This window comes from Petaurus breviceps, unplaced genomic scaffold (genome assembly GCF_028583685.1).
Source record: "Petaurus breviceps papuanus isolate PSGF00001 unplaced genomic scaffold, PetGlider_PUasm1.0 98, whole genome shotgun sequence".
In the NCBI taxonomy this organism is placed as follows: domain Eukaryota; kingdom Metazoa; phylum Chordata; class Mammalia; order Diprotodontia; family Petauridae; genus Petaurus; species Petaurus breviceps.
In genome coordinates this window covers 21,609,528-21,628,847 of record NW_027187460.1, presented here as the reverse complement: position 1 = coordinate 21,628,847, position 19,320 = coordinate 21,609,528, and the positions used below count along the sequence as shown (strand labels likewise).

Genomic DNA, 19,320 nt, shown 5'->3' with positions numbered 1-19,320 from the left:
GGAATCCTGAAAACACGTGTAGAGAAAGTCCACAATGCACCACCACCCATAGGATTTGCTACACTAGTCCTTACTCAGTTTCCCAGAGATGTATAAAGCAATATGAGGGCAGTATTTGTTAACTTCATCATCTTGCATCAGTTCTGATATATCCTCTCCCCATTTCCCATTGCTTTTATTCCCCCTGGAAAATGAAACATTTTTTCCTCTTAAATTTGAGGCTAATACAAATCTGCTGACTTGCTCAACACATTGGAAAATCCAATTAAAATAATGAGCCAGCTCCTAGCAGTTAAGTAAGTGACTCCCTGGTATAAATTAAGCATTCTGTGAAGTGTGTTAACACCTTCCTGCCACAAGAGAGCCATTTATTGCACTGGAGGTTATTCCGTCTAAAACTGGGTCCTTGTGGTAACTTACTTATTAGACAGGCTCTGTCTGACCCGCTAAGTACATTGAAGCCCATTTGAATTAATTGCTTGTAGATTAGGAGAAAACAAATTTGGCTGTGGACTGCAGGGGGAAGTGTAATAAAATCTATATTTCATCTTTTGAGGAACTGATGCTACTAAATCAGCTAACTTCTCAGGTTATCACAGTACTTTAAATTTCATATCCTCTTATGTTCAAATGTCCTACAAATCACAATACTGCAGTCAGTTTATTACAGTTGTATCTGGGATTAGGCATTAAGGTAAGCAGCCTCCTTACCCTAAGGTATGAAGCTCCCAGGAACATAATGATGGACACTTTTAAACATGATTTTCTAAATACATACTTTTAAAAAAATGCCAAAATACCGAACTGTTTCTTTTTAATGGACAAATATTTCAAAACTCCACGGAATATGTATGTATTGTAATTGATCTGATTAGTCAAGACAAATGTATTAGAATAAAGGCTTTACTGCATAGTAACCGCCAAGGTCACTTGGAGGTCTATTAGTTAGAATGCTTGGCCTGGAGTCAGGAAAATTTATCTTCCTGAGTTCAAATATGGTTTCAGACACTCACTTTGTGACCCTGGGCAAGTCACTTCACCCCATTTGCCTCAGTTTCCTCATCTGTAAAATAAGTTGGAAAGGGAAATGTCAAATCTCTCCAGTATCTTTGCCAAGAACACCCCAAATAGGGTCATGAAGAGGCAGACATGACTGAAGTGACTAAAGAAAAACAGCAACCACCAAAGTACACATTTTTCAGTCAAGGAAGTCCCGCAACTTTCAAGCCTTGTCTAGAGCACACTTGCTCCTCCCAGATCTAACCACGTCTGCCAATATAATAAGACCTGGCAAGGCAAAATCATGAAATTGATGACATTCTTCTTTCAAGCTGTCTTATCTCCCCTTTCAGCACTGGTCTTGCCCATTCTAAAGCTCCATCTCATTCTACCTTACTACTTCAACATAATTTCAGAGCAGGAAGGGAAAGGAAACAAGCATTTATTAACCATCTACTATGTGCCAGGCACTGTGCAAAACACATTACAAATAAGGCTAAGAACAGTAACAAATAACAACGCTGTGAGGCAGGTGCTATTGTTATTCCTAGAGGAAACTGAAGCAAAGGTTAAATGACTTGCCCAGGATCAAACGGTCAGAAAGTGTTTTTATCCAATCATTACATTCAGAAGAATCCCTTCTACTGAAACATCCAGTGTGTTCCCTTGAAGATGTCCAGATACGGGGAAATCAAACCTCCTCAGGCAGGCATTCCACTTTCGGATAGCTTTGTTAGACAACTGTTCTTTAAATCAAGCTGAAAGCTCACGATGTGCAATTTCTATTAATTTATCCTCCTTTTACCAGCTGGTACCTAGGAGACCAAGTCTAATAATTTCATTATTTCCACTATGATGTCTCTCTACAGGTGTTTCTTCTCTAACCACCCCCCAGTTCATCCAATCAATCTTCATATGGTACAATTTCCAGGCATCTCCCCATCTTGGTCATTCTCTTCCGAAAGCTTTCCTTACTCAAATGTGGCCCCTGAAGCTTGAAAGCCATATACCATATATGGTCTAACACCAGAACAAAGTCTGGAGACCCAGATCACTCATTAGATCAACTCTGGTAGTAGTTTTCAAGTACTTCCTAAAGGCCATAACATGAAATAACTAAAGTTCTATGGGGAAAAAAATCTCTTGCTTCTCAACTTTCCTAAGTTTTAGCCACAGGATTCTCATGGCTGGGAAGGGTCCCTAATCTGGGAGATTCTTTACCACACTGGGCTGTCTTGGAACCTAAACCCAGAAATTCTATGTAGGACCTAGTATCTCTATGGGGTTTTCAGAATTGACCCCAGAGCTTGAAGTAGCAGTCCTCAGGTGCTTTATGGAGCACAGTTGTTGAAAAAGATATTCTGACAAACAGCATTCCACTGGCCTACAAGATCAGCCCCATCAGAACCTTGGACTGTCCCTAGAAAACCATTATACTTTGTTAGGCAATCTTTTAATTTATCTTACCCAGAACCAGGTCTCCATGTCCCTTCCCAGCCACCATTTCCAAATGATGTCTCCATGGTCACACCACCCTGCTCTATTTATTGTTTTCCTCTATTAGAACGTAAGGACTGTTCTACTTTCTGGGATTTATATTAGCAGTGCCTAACACAGTACCTGGCACAAAGTAAGCACTTAATAAATGTTTTATCACATAAAACCTGTGGATCTTAATTTCCTAATAGGAAGAATGAGAGGGCTATTTAAAATGATCTCTCAAGCCCCTTTAAGACCTAAAATCCCTAAATCTAATGATTTGCCAATAGATTTGGGGTGATAGAAAATACCACCCAGCAGTATACTGAAGGTGTATAAAAGGTAAAAAAATAACTAAATCATAGATTTAGAGTTGCAGGATATCTTTGAGGTCTTCTAGTCCAGTAGCATCACATTCAAACAGAAAAGGATCAGTGCCTGGCAAATTTTAACTTAAAGAATCTTACATTAATATTATCTATGTTGTATTACATTTTTATTTATTTTGTTAAGCATTTCCCAAATACATTTTAACTTGGTCTAAGCCACACTGACACTAGGGAGTTTGTTCTGAAGCTTGTCTGAAGTTGGACAACTCTGCTCTACTCCAAACTCCTCCTTTTATGTACAGGCTGCGAAAGTCCAGAGATTAAGTGATTTCTCCAAGTTCCCATAGGTGGCAAATAGCACTGACAGAATTTGAACCAAGATTCTATTATTCCAAATCTAGGACTCTTTCTACTACACTGTGCTGCTGTAATTAAATTAATATATGGAGAATGTATTGTTTAGACATAGTTGTTTGCATTTTCTCTGGCTCATTAGATTGAGCTTGTTGAGAACAGGAACTGCTCTTTGCCCTTCTCTGTATCCCAAGAGCTGACCACAGTACCCAGAACATAGATGCCTTTTGACTTCCTTATTCTCCTGTGCCTTAGGGAGGAAAAAACCCTACCAAAACCAATACTTTTTGGAGTCCTGAAGCATTTTATAATGCTCAATTCAGAACTAGTGATAACACTGTTAACTCTATTTCTAAACACACATATATACCGTATTTCCCCGATAATAAGACACTGTCTTATTAAAATTTTTTTGGACAGAAAAACACCAGAGGGCTTATTTTCAGGGGAGGGCTTATTTTAATGAACATTGACAGCAATTTTAATAAATAGGTAAATGTGAACAAAAAAATGTACCTTTATTCAATAATGAATTCAATAAAGAACAGGATGACGCGCTCACTGCTGCAGCTCGGAGCGTGGCGTGCGTTTCACGGCGGGGGGGGTGACGGTGCATACAGAGGGTACCGTAATGTAGCGTGTAGCGCAGGGGATCACCTTCACTACAGTAGCAATCTCAATAAGGCTTATTTTCGGGGGAGGGCTTATTTTAGAGGAATCTTACACAGTAAGGGGAGGGCTTATTTTCAGGATAGGTCTTATTATCGGGGAAACCCGGTAGTAAAAGCTCAACTGTAGTTCCAAGAAATGAAGACTGCTCTTAGTCATGGAGTTTCAAATGGTTCTTGACTTGGAAAAATGACAATCACAGGGAAAAACACCACTGGTCCTGGGAGCCAGAGGATGTGAGTTAAAATTCCACCTCTATAATTGTTACTACCCCTAGGAATCATTTTACTTGTATGTAAAACAAGAGGATTGGACTGGTTCAATTGGACTGGTTATGTCTGACTCTATATGATCCCATTTGTCATTTTCCTAGTAAGTATATGGAATGGTTTGTCATTTCCTTCTCCAGCTCATTTTACAGATGAAGAAACTGAGGCAAAAAGGGTTAAGTGACTTTCCCAGGATCACACAACTAGTAAGTGTCTGAGGCTGGATCTGGAACTCTGGAAGATGAGTTTTCCTAGTTCTAAGACCAGTGGTCTATCCACTGCACCATCTAGTTGGAATACATAGTCTCTAAATCTATGACATAATCCTTTAAGATTATGAAATTCAGGGAGATGACTAACTTGGCATGGTAAAGAATAACTATGGGCATAAAACATAACCTATCAACTCATGTTAGATCTGGAAAGAACCTTCAAGATCATTTAGACATTGTGAAAACATGTATGTATTTAGAAAGCATAGAAACTGTTTGGTAAAGCAGATTGTATGGAATGTGGAGTCAAGAAGACCTGAGTTCAAGTCTGGCTTACATTACTTACAAACTCTGTGATCCAGGCAAGTCACAAAACCTATGCCTGCCTCAGTTTTCTCATATATACAATGGGAGTAATAATAGCAACTACCTCAAACGATCATTATAAAGATCCAATGGGATCTCATATATAAAGCACCCAGTAAACCTTAAAAGTGCTATATGAGTGTTAATTTTATTATTTTTAATTATTACACAATATCCTTTGAAAAGGTCTAAGATCATAGGATTTAAGACTAGACAGGGCTTTAGAGATCATTTTGTTTAGTCCCTTCATTTTATGCCCCATTTTACAGATAAGGATATAGAAGCCCAGAGAGTATCAGACTCTCCAAAATCACAAAGCAGGGGAGCAAAGATCTGAAATCAAGTTCTCTTACTTATGCCTTCCTTCATCAAAGGTTTAATTTTGTTAACACCAGTTCCAAAGGAGAAGGAGTGAGGGAAGGCAGAGCATGTGGCCCACTTGAGACATATGCTGTAGTTGTATTTTTGGAGAAAGTCAAACAGGAAAAAACATTCCACATTTTATTTATGCAGTGATTATAAGCAATATTACTTCCTTTGAGAGATCCAAAGTAATATCATAGCCTAGAGACACATGAAGGAGTTCTAACCATTCAGTTTTATATTGAGGATAGGTTGTCTAGCCATGGGATTTATAAATAGAAATGACTTTAAGAAGCATCCTTATCCAACCTTTGCTTTTTTACAGACAAGGGGAATTAATTTTTCTTAAGTTCATATAACTACTAAGGATCAGAGTGGGGATTTGAACTCAGGTCCTCTGCCTCCATACAGAAAGTATTCTTTCCATTTTAAAATAGAATCACTTCCCCTTATTTTACATACGAGGAAAACCCACAGAAGAAAAGCATGTTGCCCCCAACCCTAGAACCAGTTTGCCTTGAAAACTAGTTATTAAAATGTGTGTGTGGGGGGGTAGGGTAAGGAAACAACACTGCTGCAGCCTTTTGTTCTTGACCCAGGAGAATTCTGGCTCTCCCACAGGTCAGCCTGGACATTTCTGAGCCAGGAATTTATACTTCAAAGACAGAATTACAAGAAAAACATGGGCAATAAAGCCCTAAAGGGTTATTCTCATGTGTAACATTTTTTATTAGTGATTTGGATAAAGGCCTCAAAAGCTTTTCAGATGACACAAAAAACCAAAAAGTGTTGCTAACCTCTTAGATGACAGACAAAACCTAAAAAGATCTCAAGATTATCCACAGGATGCATAAACAAGACATATGTGTTTGGGTATGGCTGATATGGGAATTTATTTTTGCCAAACTCTGCGGCTAGGTATTGTTGAATTTATTTTTCTTTCTTTTCCTTTAAAAACCAACTGCTCAGGGGGTGGGGAGGACAGATTAATTTTCTCAAAAGAAAAGAGCACCAGGACAAATCTAATAAGATAGAGTTTAAATGGAATAAGTGGGTTACACTTCTATTTTTTTAAAAAATCAACTTTATATTGCAAGATGGTGGAGATGAGGATGGATAGTAGTTCACTTGAAAAAGATCTGGTATGTTTGGTGGATTGTAAGACTAATGTGAATCAACACATGTGCTATGGCAGCCCCTCAAAAATCTAGTTCAATATTAGGTTGCATTAAGAAAAGAATAGGTTAGGATAGACAAGGTTGCTTAGATCATATCTGAAGTGCTGTGTTTACTTCTCAACATATTTTAGAAACAACACTCATGGGGCGGCTAGGTGGCACAGTGAATAGAGCACCGGTCCTGGAGTTGGGAGGACTTGAGTTCAAATCCGGCCTCAGACACTTGACACACTTACTAGCCACGTGACATTGGGCAAGTCACTTAACCCCTCCTTAAACTTAAACTTAAAGCCTCCAAAAAGAAAAAAACAAAAGAAACAACACTCATAAGTTGAAGCTATGTGGCACAGTGGAAAGAATACAAGGCTTGAAGTTAGAAAAATCTGAATTTCAATTCTGCCTTAGCCACCTGCTAGCTGTGTGATTCTGGACAAGTCACTTAAACTCTCTGTCTCAGTTTCCTCATCTGTAAAATGGGGATAATAACAGTAACTACACCTCAGAAGTTTGTTTTGAGGTTCAAATAAGATAATTCATGTAATGGATGTGCGTGGGCAATCTTGTGGTGCTATAGAAATCCCAGCTATTATTATAATTTGTAAAGTTATTATTAATATTAGTATTAATGACATATTATTATAATTTGGAAAGTATCATCTAAAGGATGATTAACCCGGATACCAAAGGGCCTGGCAATCATGCCATATGAAGACTGGGTGGAGAAAAGGGAATGTTTAGCCTGGAGAAGAAAGGACATAAGTATCTTCGAGTATACATTTTGAGCTGCCATATGAAAGAGGAGCAGGGGGTGGAAATTGCAGACAGAAGATCAAGGTTCAATGTAAGGAAGGAGCTCTAAACAATTAGAGCTGTCCAGCAATGCAAGGGGCTGCTTCCAGGGGCAGTGGCTTTGCCTTACTAAAGGTCTTCAAAGACAGGCTTTCTGGGCATATGGCAGAACAGATTTGTTTAGGTATTGGTTAGACCGGATGGCCTCCAAGAGTCCTTCCAACTGACATTCTGTGGTTCCATAAGATCTAGGTAAAATAAAGGATTGTTTCAAACAAGATCAGGGCACCATCAATAAACTAAATACATTAAACAACCTGTGAGGTAAAATTCAAGCAAAAATTGTAACATTATTGGCAGGTACATGCCAGAGAAATATGGGTGGGTGTGAAAACATCTGAAAGAATCAGTCACTCAATTTAAAATAATTTAATTGCATTTAGTTTCATTCATTTTAAGTAAATGTAATGGTGCATTACATATAAGATCATCTTGTACATCTGGGCCTCTGAGTTAAAAAACGAAAACAATATTTTTCCTTGGATTATACACAACTCCTGGCTTTTTCTGAAGGTAATTAGTATGTTGTGGAATGAATTTTACCAGCAGGAGAGAGTCTAGATTTTACATAAGACAGAAATAAATAGGAACATAATTTTTTCCCTTTATAAAAGTTAGTTTATATGTAAACACTTTTTCTTTAAATAATTATTTTCTTTTTGCCCAATTACATATAAAACAACTTTTAACATTCATTTTTTTTTTTTAAAAAATTTGAGTCCCAAAATCTATTCTAGACTCCCCTCCTTGAGATGGCAAGGTATAGGTTATACAGGAACATAATTTCTATTTAATGGAAGAGCAAAAGAAAAATTATGGTTAGATGATAGTTTGAAAAATATATCAATTTAATATTGGTTGTACCATGGTACCATGCATAGAGATCAGGAATCAATCAATCAAACAAGCCTTTATCAAGTGCCTGCTGTATACCTGACACTGTGATAGGTTCTGGAGAGGCACATGAAACAATCTCCACTCTTAAGGAACTGAAACTCCACTGAGGCACAACATGATTATCTACAAGCATGTACAAAATAAATTCATAGCAGGTAGAAAAGGAAGATCTTAGAGGTTGGGAGGGAATCAGAAAAATTTTGTCTAGAAGGTAGTGCCTCTGTATCATTTTATTTTCATAACAACCCAGTAAGATAGGAGTTATTATTATTCCCATTTTACAAACAAGGAAACTGAGGCTGAGAGAAGTCAAATGACTTGTCCACAGTCACAAGTGCCTGAGGCAGGATTAGAACTCAAGTCTTCCTGACTCAAAAACCAGTACTTTACCCATTATTCACCAGTTGCCTCTAATTGAGGGATTTTTCTGAGGTTCAGGTGAGAAGGGAAAACAGATTATTTCTGAGGTCCAGGTGAGAAGGGAAAATATTCCAGTTACTGAATGACAAGTGCAAAGATATGGAGCAATGCAAAATGAAACTTGGCAGAAAGGTTAGGGCTGGGATGAAAAAGGCCTAGGGGAGTTTATTACATAGGGGAGTGACATAGTCATTTCTTCATGTAAGGAAAATCACTTTAGCAGCTGTATAGAGGATGTATTGCAGTAGGGTGAGACTTGAAGACAATTGACCAATTAGGAAAGCATTGCAATAGTTTAGATTGGGAGATAATGAAGATCTCAGTTAAGGTGGTAGAAATGTCAAGTTCTGACAAATGACTGGGTATGTGGAGGTGAGGGAGAGAGATGAGTCAAGGACAATACTCAAATTATAAACCTGGGTGTCTGAAAGAATAGTGGTGCCTTGGAGAGAACTAAGTAAGACAGGTGGTTTGGAAGAGAAAGTGAGTTCTACTTTGGACATGTTGAGTTGGAGAGGTCTCCAATACATCCAACTGGAAATGTTCAACAGACGGTAGATAAGAGTTTAGACAAATGACCATGATGCTTAATAGATACTGGGTGGCATTTAATGCAACTGAATGGCTTCTAAACTATTTTCATACATTAGAGTGATACTGTGTCATTGCCCTATAAACAGACTCCTGAAGTTTGAAGAAGATACAGAAATCCTTTTTACAAGTCAATTCCACAAGCATTTATTAGGTACCATCATGGACCAGACATCATGCTAGGGGTGCTGAGGATATAAAGACAAAAATGGAAGGGAAAAGAGTTCCTTTGAGGAGGACCAAAGTACAGTAACAGATTTAGGGACCAAGTGATATTGAAGACCATCCAATCGAATCTTCCTCATTTTATAGATGAGTCATTAAGGGCACACTGATGGTAACAGAGTTGGGATTAGAAAACAGGCTCTGTGACTCCAAATTCAGGGCTCTATCCATTGTAATGTACACAGAGAAAAGTAAGTGCAAAGTATAAATAATAACAAGAGATAGCATTTATAAAGTGTTTTAAGGTTTGCAAAGCACTTGACAAATATTGTCTCATTTGACCCTTACAATGATCCTCAGAAGAAGGTGCTCCTGGTTAGTTCCATTTTACAGATGAGGAAACTGAGGCAGACAGGTTAAGGGACTTGTCCAGGGTCACAGATCTAATAAGTCTCTGAGGTTGGATTTGACTCCATGTCCAGCACTCTATTCACTATACAACTGAGTTATCACTGAAAACAATAATTGACAGAGTAAATACAAAATTAATTGGGAGGGTGGGAATAAGGAGGAGGTACTTTAGCCAGCTGTTGCTGAAAAAATTAAGAAAGAATTCATTTAGGAGATGGCATCTGAGTCCCTTCTAGAAGGGAGGCAAATATTATAAGAGATGGATGTGCAAAGGCAGAGTATTCCAGGTGTAGGAGACCATCATGCAAAGGTATGAAAGAAGATAAAAGATGGAATGTGAGTTGTGAGGCCAGTTTAGCTGGAACATAGAGTACATGGGAGGGAAGAATGTGAAATCATTGTATAAAAGAGAAGATGGAACTAGATTGTGTCAAAGATAGTATGTGGTATTTTAATCTAGCCAATGAACCTCTGAGCAAGGGAGTGACCCGAGCTTCAGAAATATAAGTTTAGTGGCCATATGGAGTCCAAACGGCAGAGCCTGGGAGGAGGAATGCTAACTGGAGGCTATTGTCAGAGTAAGGTGAGAAACACTAGGGCGATGGAACATCCCTGATTAGTGTATTAGATACCTTCAGGGATGGGAAACTCAATCTCTTATTCACTAGGCAGCTCATTCTATTTCAAAACCACTCTCAAAGTTCTTCATATCAAACTGGTATCTGCTTTCTTGTAATTCCCACATTTTGGTTCTGCTTTAACTGACATTTCACAGTCTCTGAATGAATCATGATCAACTCTCAGAACCTCTAATTACCAGTTTTCATGGATGTCTTCTACAATTTTCAAGGCTTAAACTAGACAGGATACCAAAGTGTAAGTGATATTAAATCACATTTTCCCTGTTTTAATTAAACATCTCTATCACCAAGTTAATCACTCCCATATACTTTACTATACTTCAAGGTCCCATGATTTCATCAATATGTAGTCTCCCTCTTCTACCGATGTACACAGCAACGCCTCCATGATTTAGTAGCTGGTCTTTGTGAATTGCTAGATTTAAAAGAAAAATCATGCCCCAATGACCAACCATCTGAGAATGGAGCTCTTCTCATTTATCTATGCTGCTGCTCAGATAAAAGCCATACAATGCACCGACAGATCACTTTCCAAAGCCCACCCAATTTTAAAGGACCCATTAGAACGGGGATTTTGCTGGTGTAGCTTCTGGGAGCCTAGGATCACCTCAATGGCATCAAGAATATTTTTAGTGATAGAGATGCTATTTGTTTTAGTAAGTCAAAGAAAAAGCATTCACAAAAAGCCTACTAGGTGCAAAGTACTGTGCTAACTACCAGGATTAAAAAACAAAAAAACACCACCACCACTGCTAAAACAGTCTCTTGCCCTCAAGGAGTCTCACATTCTAGTGGGGGATACAACATGCAAATAACTAAGTACATACAATATAATGGAGTAAATTGGAGGTAATCTGGGGGGGGATCATACTAGCAGCAAGAGTTGAGAAAGGCCTCCCATATAATGTGGTATTTGAACCAAGATTTGAAGGATGACAGGGAAGCCAGAAGGTGGTGATGAGCAGGAAGAGCATTCCAGGCATGGGAGACAGCCAAGGAAAAAGTCACATGTAAGAAACAGCAAACAGGGGGCAGCTAGGCGGCTCAGTGAATAAAGCACTGGCCCTGATCAGGAGGACCTGAATTCAAATCCAACCTCAGACACTTGACACTTAACTAGCTGTGTGACCTTTGCCAAGTCACTTAACCCCAATTGCCTTGCCTCCCCCCCCAAAAAAAAGAAATAGCAAAAAGGCCAGTATCACCAAATCATAGAGTGCACTGAGCTACTCTGAGCACACTATTACAACTTAGTCTAGTAGATATGCAGGACAGCTTTGGTTTTGAGAAGACTTTCCTCTGAACAATATTGTGAAACCAAGGTAAAGTCACTCTCAGTGACTAGGGCAAGTCTCTAAAACTATAAATTACAGAAAAACTGCCAATCTACTTCAGCAGAGGTGGTGTCCAGAAAAGAAGTTTCTCAGACTGATGAAATCACAGATCTGGATCAAACTCTAGCCTGAGAAGGAGGGAAACAAACCTTACTTTCAATAGAAGAGTGATATACTATAAGAGATAGTAAAATTCAGAAATGATCCAGATAGCCATCTTATAGCTAGTATAACAACCCAATTTACATTTCTATATACAGTTTTTAGAAAAAGTCAAACATACTGGGATAGCCCACTTTCTCACGTGTCTCCTAATAGTAGCTGGCAGCCAGGTGTGCTAACTCCTGCCTGAATCAGTGTTCCCCAGGAGGCTTAGCCTGGTAGATTCCTGAGCTTGGGAGAGCTAAGGTGTAGTAGGGGCAAAACCAATCTGGTGGGTATCTATAATAAGTCCAGCATCAATATGGTGAAACTCCCAGGAGCAGAGAGTCACCAGGCTGCCTGAGAGGTGAACTAGTCCAGTCTGAAATGAAGCAGGTCAAAGTTTCATGCAGATAAGCTTTGGGATTGAGCTCATGAATAGTTGCTATGCTTCCAGCCTGGGTGAATACGGAGACCCAAAACAAAACAAAAACACTAATTGGCATTGAAGCTTGACAGAACATGATGTGAAATCTGACAGATGAAAGGTTTTATCTTTTCAGTCACAGTTTTACATCAGGTAAGAAGATGAAACTTCTCATGTATAATACAGCATGGAATACCTGGGATGTTGCCAATTTATAGCTCAGAGATCCCATGTTCTTCCAGCATCTCTTAGCTACTAAAGAGAAAAGGGGAGAAGGATGAAGGGGAGGGAGAGAGAGAAGTGATGTTGGGGGGAGAAAACGGAGCCAAAATCTATTTGATATGAAGCTAACCTCATAAAGTTGTACTTCTTTCATCTATCTCTGGAAATCTGTCATGAGGGTAGGAAAAAACCCAGAAAAGTTAAAAGGGGGGAAGAACCCCCCAATCTGACCACAATACCACCATAGTCAGACTGCAAACAGGAAATGTTCTACAGCTGGAGAAATCTTTGCTTTACTTCAACAGCTCTGAAGCAATAACTGCTCTTGTAACCGTTAAAAAAAAAAAAAGAACCCCAGTTCTTGTGCAAACTATAGGAGACTCCCAAAAGCTCAGCTTGGAGGAGAAACCAGGGAAAGGCATTAAAAGCCTGGCAAAGCTTTAAAGGATCTGGGTACCTCCCACTATTTAAAAAGAGGAATTCTTGTGCCCATGTTCTTTCTCTCTCTCTCTGCCCATGTTCTCTCTCTCTCTCTCTGTCCTTCCCTCCCCTCTTTCCATTTTACTAAGCAATTGTTAAGAGGGATTCACATTAAGATGCTTTTCCTTGATATATTTCCTTTGAAACATATTGATTCCAAGCCACCATTTATTCCCTTCCTGTCCCCATTTTGTGGTTTTGGAAATCGAAGTAATGGAATTCTCAGTTCACTTGCCTGATGTTTCAGTGGGGTCACAGGCAGTAATGACATAACTCAGGAAGCCAAGTGAGCTAGGAAACATTTAGTTGTAACATTTTCATGTCTTTTCTTTTAACATAATATTTTCAAGAACAAAATGACATTAAAATACAAGAGGCCAGGAATGGTGGCCATTGTCTGTCATCCCTGCTCCTTGGGAGGTTAAGGCTGGTGGCTCTCTTGAGTTCAAGAGTTCTGTGCTGTGAATGGGCTGAGCCAACTAGGTACCTGCACTATTAATCTAATGTGCACCCAAGATTGGGGAACGGGGGGGGGGGAGAGAGAAGCAACTTGGTTGCCTAAAGAAGGGTGAAATGGCCCATGGTAGAAACAGAAGAGTTAAAAGCACCTGTGCCAATCAGACTGAGATCAGGCCCACAAGTAGTCTCTGTACTTCATGACTAGGAGAGAAATGGAAAGCTGTAGGTATACTTAAGACAGCATAGTACAATGGAAAAAAAAATACCTAAACGGTACATAAGAGGCCTTTGAGCTAATTCTAGTAGTTTACCTGACTGAGCAAATCACACAATAATGGCAGCTCATATTTATATAATGCTTTGTAACAGTTAACGAAAGCATTACTTCATTTGAGCCTTACAACAACTCTATGATATAGGCTGGGAAGGTCTTATTATCTACTCTTTACATATCAAAGTACTACAGGTGAGCAGGGAGAAGTGACTGCCCAAGGTGTTATGTGATAGAGACAGGATTGAAACCAAAGTCTCCTACAAGTACAATCTTTGTCTTAAGCCATGGTACCTCTGTTATTTAAGCTAGCACAGTTAATCAGCTACTTTTATTAAGCACCTACTATGTGCCAAGCTCTGTGATAAGCACTGGTAACATAAAGAAAGGCAAGAAACAAAACAACACATGCACACACATGCACCCATCAGTCCCTGCTCTCAAGGAATTCACAGTCTAATGTACAAAACTGGGTGCAGTCTCAGAGGACCTAAGAATTTGAGTTTTTTTGAATAGGGACTGCTATTTAACAACTGGGTATTCCTCGGAAAGTCCCTTAACTTTTCTGAGCCTCAATTTTTCATCTGTAAAATGAGGGGAAGGGACCAGATTAACTTCTAAAGCACACTATAGCTCTAGTGTGATCTCATAATTTTAATCAAGTGCCTGGTTTTCTATCAGACATCCTAGAGCGATGACTCTCCCTTCAGGGACAATATGAGAGCAATGATTACTCTTAGCTAAGAAGGAACTTGTAGAAAATCAGTGTTCTTGTGCTCCAGAGTAGGTTTGTTAGTGTATCTAGTCACAAGATCTAACGCTGGAAGCAATCTTAAAGGCTATCTAGCAAAATCTCCTTGTTTTACAAATGGGGAAACTGAGGCCCAGAGAGATTTAAAAGCACTGGCTTTTTCCACCTCACTACCCAATCCTGAATTATATCATATGATCATTGGTACAAGGGTCAGTTAATTTTGAATACATTGTGAGGAAATTTCCATTTATAGCAAGTGGAACCATAAGATAAAGGTTTGCTTCTAGGCTCTGATACTAATTGTGTAATTTGGGGCAAGTCACTTAATCCTCTGACCCTCTATTTCCTCATCTGTAAAATGGGGCAAACAGTACTTGCTTTATACATATGTTGCAGGGGTGATAAGTGAAGAAAGAGCTCTGAAGTATGGATGGCTCTTGCCATCCCACAGGACTCACTCTTTCAGACCAGAACTGTCAAACTGGAAGGACCCTTAGAAATCATTTAATCCAACTCTCATTTTATCAATGAGGAAAATGTAGCTCAGAGAGATAAATCAAACTTGTTTAGACTATCAACACCAGTCCACAACAGAGCTGACAATGGAACCCAATGCTCCCGATTTCAAAGTTCTGTGTTTATTTCATTCCTCCTTATGATATCTTCCTGCTGCTAAGCTCATTTCATTTCTAACAGACTGAGTTACACTCATGCACACACACACACACACACACTCTATTTTCATTAACACCCAATGCCACAAATATTCACAAGGGCAAATAGTATTACAATGCATTATATCACAGTGTGACAACTCATTTCTATTCTTGCCAGAGAGAGCTGATTCAGAAATAAGACAGGTTTATCAAGAATAACTGATACTGGTAGGAAAAGAGATGAAACGAAAGGAAAATACAGACTAAAACAGCAAGGAAAATTTCCAGACAGTGAGACCTCATGGGGGAAGGCACACAGCCCCCTCGGCGACAGCTGAAAGCCCCACCATTCAAGAAATTTAATACTGAGTTAAAACACCCAGGAGGATTGGAAGAGGGCAGTGGCTTCATAAGATTCTATGATAAAGGAGCAGCTGATCCCTCCCTACAGAAGAATGAACTCAGAGTGGCGTGGTCTCAGTTGCTTAAATGCTGTTTTGGAATTGTCCCATCATGTAACATGAAGCAATTGCAACGAGTTCACTGCTGACTCAAATTGATTCAGAAATATAAGCTTAGGAAGAAAGAAAATAACGAACAGTCTTAGCTTCATCTATTACTATTACTACTTTTTTTAGGCAGCTAGGTGGTGTGATGGATAGAATGTTGGGCCTAGAGTCAAGAGGACCTAAACTTCAAGATGGCCTCAGATTTACTAGCTGTGTGACCCTGGGAAAGTCACTTAACCTCTGTTTGCCTCAGTTTCCTCAACTGTTTAACAACAAAAATAGCCAGCATTTAAAAAGTGTCTACGATGTGCCAGGCACTGGGCTAAGCATTTTTCAAATATAATCTCATGTGACCCTCACAGCAACCCTAGGAATTAAATGCTATTATTATCCTCATTTTACAGGTGAGGAAACTGAGGCGTAGAGCTTAAGTGACTTGCCCAGAACCACATAGCTAGTAAGCATCTGAGGATAGATTTGAACTCAGGTCTTCCCGATCCCAGGCTCAGCTCTCTATCCAAATGGGGATAATAATAGTACCCACCTCTCAAGATATTATTAAGGTAATCAATTTTGAGCTGGATTTTCTTTTTTTTTTTTTTAAGCAACTAGGGTTAAGTAACTTGCTCAAGGTTACACAGCCAGTTATTTCTGGGTGTGGTGCTAAGTATCTGCGCCCAGATTTGATCCCCAGGTCATCCCAACACTGGAGCCGGTGCTCTTACTCGCTGAGCCACCTGGCCGCCCCTTACAGCTGGATTTTCAAGGCAATCTTGTTCAACCCCCTCATTTTAAAGATATGGAAATTGAGACCCAGAAAGCTTGTGACTTAGGAGTCATAGGGACACAGACCTAGAGCTGGAAAGGATCTAGCCCTGAAGTCAGGAGGACCTGAGTTCAAATCTGGCATCGAACACTTGATACTTAGCTGTGTGACTTTGGCCAAGTCACTTAACCCCCAATTGCCTTGCTCACCTCCACCCCCCCCCCCCAAAGTCTCCTAGTCCAACTACCTTCTAGAGATGAGAAAATTAAGGTCCAGGGAACATAAAGACTTACTCAAAGTCATATAGATATTAAGCAATACAGGAGGTAACTGAACCCAGATCCTCATTCCAATCCCAACCCCATCCTGATGATCTTTAGTAGCCCTTACATTTACAAAGAGAGTTCCCCTTCATCCTCACATCCATCCTGTGAGGCAGGCAATACTAGTAAACTTTTCTCCATTATACTGAAGCTCAGGGAAGTTATGAAAAAAAGGGAAAGGAAACAAAAAAGAGAAGTAACAGAAGAGCAGAAAGAAAAGAAAGAGGAAATGCTAGAGACAGAAAGAAAACAGTAGAGATGTTTTTTTAAATTAGTGGAGAATACATCTAATGTCACTCCAGGAAGCCAGCGCCTACAATGCACTCATTACTACATTTCCTCGTCACTGCGCAGGAACACTCATACTTTCGGCATTAGTAATAGCTAACATTTATATAGATCCTATCATGTGTTACACACCTTGCTAAATGCTTTAGAAATGTTCTCCCATTTGATCCTCACAACAACCCTGGAAGGTAAGCACTATTATTATCCCCACTTTAGAATGAGGAAACTGAGGCAGAGATTAAGTGCTGTGCCCCAAGTCACACAACTAGTATCTGAGCCCAGAGCTGAATGTAGGTCTTCCTGACTCCAGGCCTAGTGCTCTAGCAAGTGTGCCACCTGAAATACACTATTTGTAGACTTTTAAAAATTCATTCAAACTACCTTAATAATCAACACCCCTGTGTTTAAGAGAAAATGAAGATTGTGCTCTGATCAACTACTTCTACCCTCTCACCTCTATCAATTTATCAGATTATTTAAATGGTTGTCGTTGGCAGACATGGAAATTGTTCATTATTTTGTGACATGCATTTTGATAGTGCCTTGAGAAACTTCAGTTCTAAAATTTCTTACCAGATTTTTCAGCAGGGTGGATAGTTCCTTAGTAAGCGTGGAAAACTTTACAAAGGCAGTGCCAAGATCTGGATTATCCCGACTTAAAAAATTACTTCCAAATTTATCTAGAATTTGTGCATAGTTTTCTTCATTCTGTACATGATCTGAAAAAGAAGAGACAAAATGTCATTTTTTTCATGATTAGTATTTAAAGCACTGATTACTTAGAAAGTAGCTCAATCCCACAAACCGAACAAGGATGTATTAAACACCTACTATGTGTGAGATGCAGTGCTAGACCCTGGGGATACAAAGACATAAATAAAACAGCACCTGTCTTTAAGGAGGATACATTCTTCTGGGGGAAGGATATGTATATGATGAAGTTGAAAGCTGGGTTGTAAGGGTTCAGAAGAGAGAGTAGAGAAAGTAGAAGCACCTACTGAGGATGGCCAGCTTTTGGGGACAGGAAAGTGAGAGGCCCTCTCTATTGCTCTCATCAAACACTGAGAATATTGTGTTCAGTTTTGAGAGTTTAAGGACATCATTAAGCTAGAACGCATCCAAAAGATGGCAACCTGGATGGTGAAGGGCCATCAATATGAGAGGACTGGCTGGAAGAAATTGGGAACGTCTAGAGTGGATGAAAGATAATTCAGAAAGGATGTGACAGTGCTCATGTAGATGATGGAAGAATGGGTAAAAGTGGCAAAGAAGCAAATTTAGGTTTGATACTGAAAAACCCTCCAAAGAATCAGAGCTACTCAGAAGTGGAATGGGCTGTCTTGAGAAATGGTGAGTTTCTCCTCCTTGGAGGTTTTCAAGTCAAGATTGTATGACTTGCTTGTTAGGCAAGTGGGGCTTCCTTCTGGAAGAGGGCTGGATTATGTGGTTGCTGAAGACCCTTGTGATTCTCAAGTTCAGCAACTCTGTATAGGAGAGGTACTCTCCAGTCTGGATATTGGAAGGGACCTTAGAGGTCATCTACCACAACCTCAGTCTGAACTAGAATCCCTCTTCTAACGCACTTGGCAAGTGGTCACCCAGACTTCACCTGAAGACCTTCCGACCTCAACTATTCAATCCTTTAGTTTACAAATGAGAAAAATAAAGTGCAGAGACTTGCCTAAGGTCTAAGCTGCTCCAAAGACCTAAGGCTTTTTACTTCTAATTACTTCTAAAATAGAATTCTTTCTTTTCCAGGTGAGAAAACTGAAATTCAGAGTTGAAGTGATCTAGCCATAATAAAGAGTCTTAAAGGGTTTCTTTTCCCCCCCCATTTAATATTTTTTTTCAATTACATGTAAGATAGTTTTCAACATTCACTTCTATAAGATTTTGAGTTCCATATTTTTTCTCCTTCCCTCCCTCCCCAAGGCAGCAAGCAATCTGATGTAGGCTATACATATATAATCACAGTAATCATATGTCCACAGTGGTCATGTTGTGAAAGAAGAAACAGAACAAAAGGGGGAAAACCCCAGGATAATGAAGGCATTTTAAGCAAGAGAAAAAGAGGAGACATCATCATGAAGGAGTATCATCATAGCTTGGACCTTGAAGGGCTAGGATTTCTAGATTGATTCATAAGTTCATAGACCTACATAGAGCTAGAAAGGTCCTCAGACATCTAATCCAACTCTGTCATTTTACAGATGATGAAACCAAGGCCCAGGTAGGTCAATTTGGTTGTCTAGAGTTATACAGGTAATGTCAGTAGCAGGATTTGAATTCAGATCCTCTGATGCCAGAGTGAATGTTCGTCCTTTGGTACTATGATGACTCCTTCAGGGTAAAAGGGTTGGGAGGATTGGGGATTGATTCCAAGAAAAGAGAATGAGGTGAATGAAGGAAAGTGAAGAAAATGTCTAATGGCTTTATACATCCATGCAGAAGGATTTCATTATAACTATGCCTGGTGAGAAGCAGGATATTATAGCAGA

The 19,320-nt window shown here is 39.4% G+C and overlaps 1 protein-coding gene across 10 annotated transcripts in view; it reads right to left on the bottom strand.

Annotated features, from left to right (window-relative positions):
* ASAP1 (ArfGAP with SH3 domain, ankyrin repeat and PH domain 1) overlaps positions 1-19,320 on the bottom strand; it is a 631,037-nt gene that overhangs the window by 167,348 nt on the left and 444,369 nt on the right. For all 10 annotated transcript variants that reach the window (XM_069081239.1, XM_069081237.1, XM_069081236.1 and 7 more), the window contains one exon: positions 17,396-17,541. In XM_069081239.1, the coding sequence (XP_068937340.1) occupies positions 17,396-17,541 (146 nt within the window). The remainder of the gene's footprint in view (positions 1-17,395; positions 17,542-19,320) is intronic.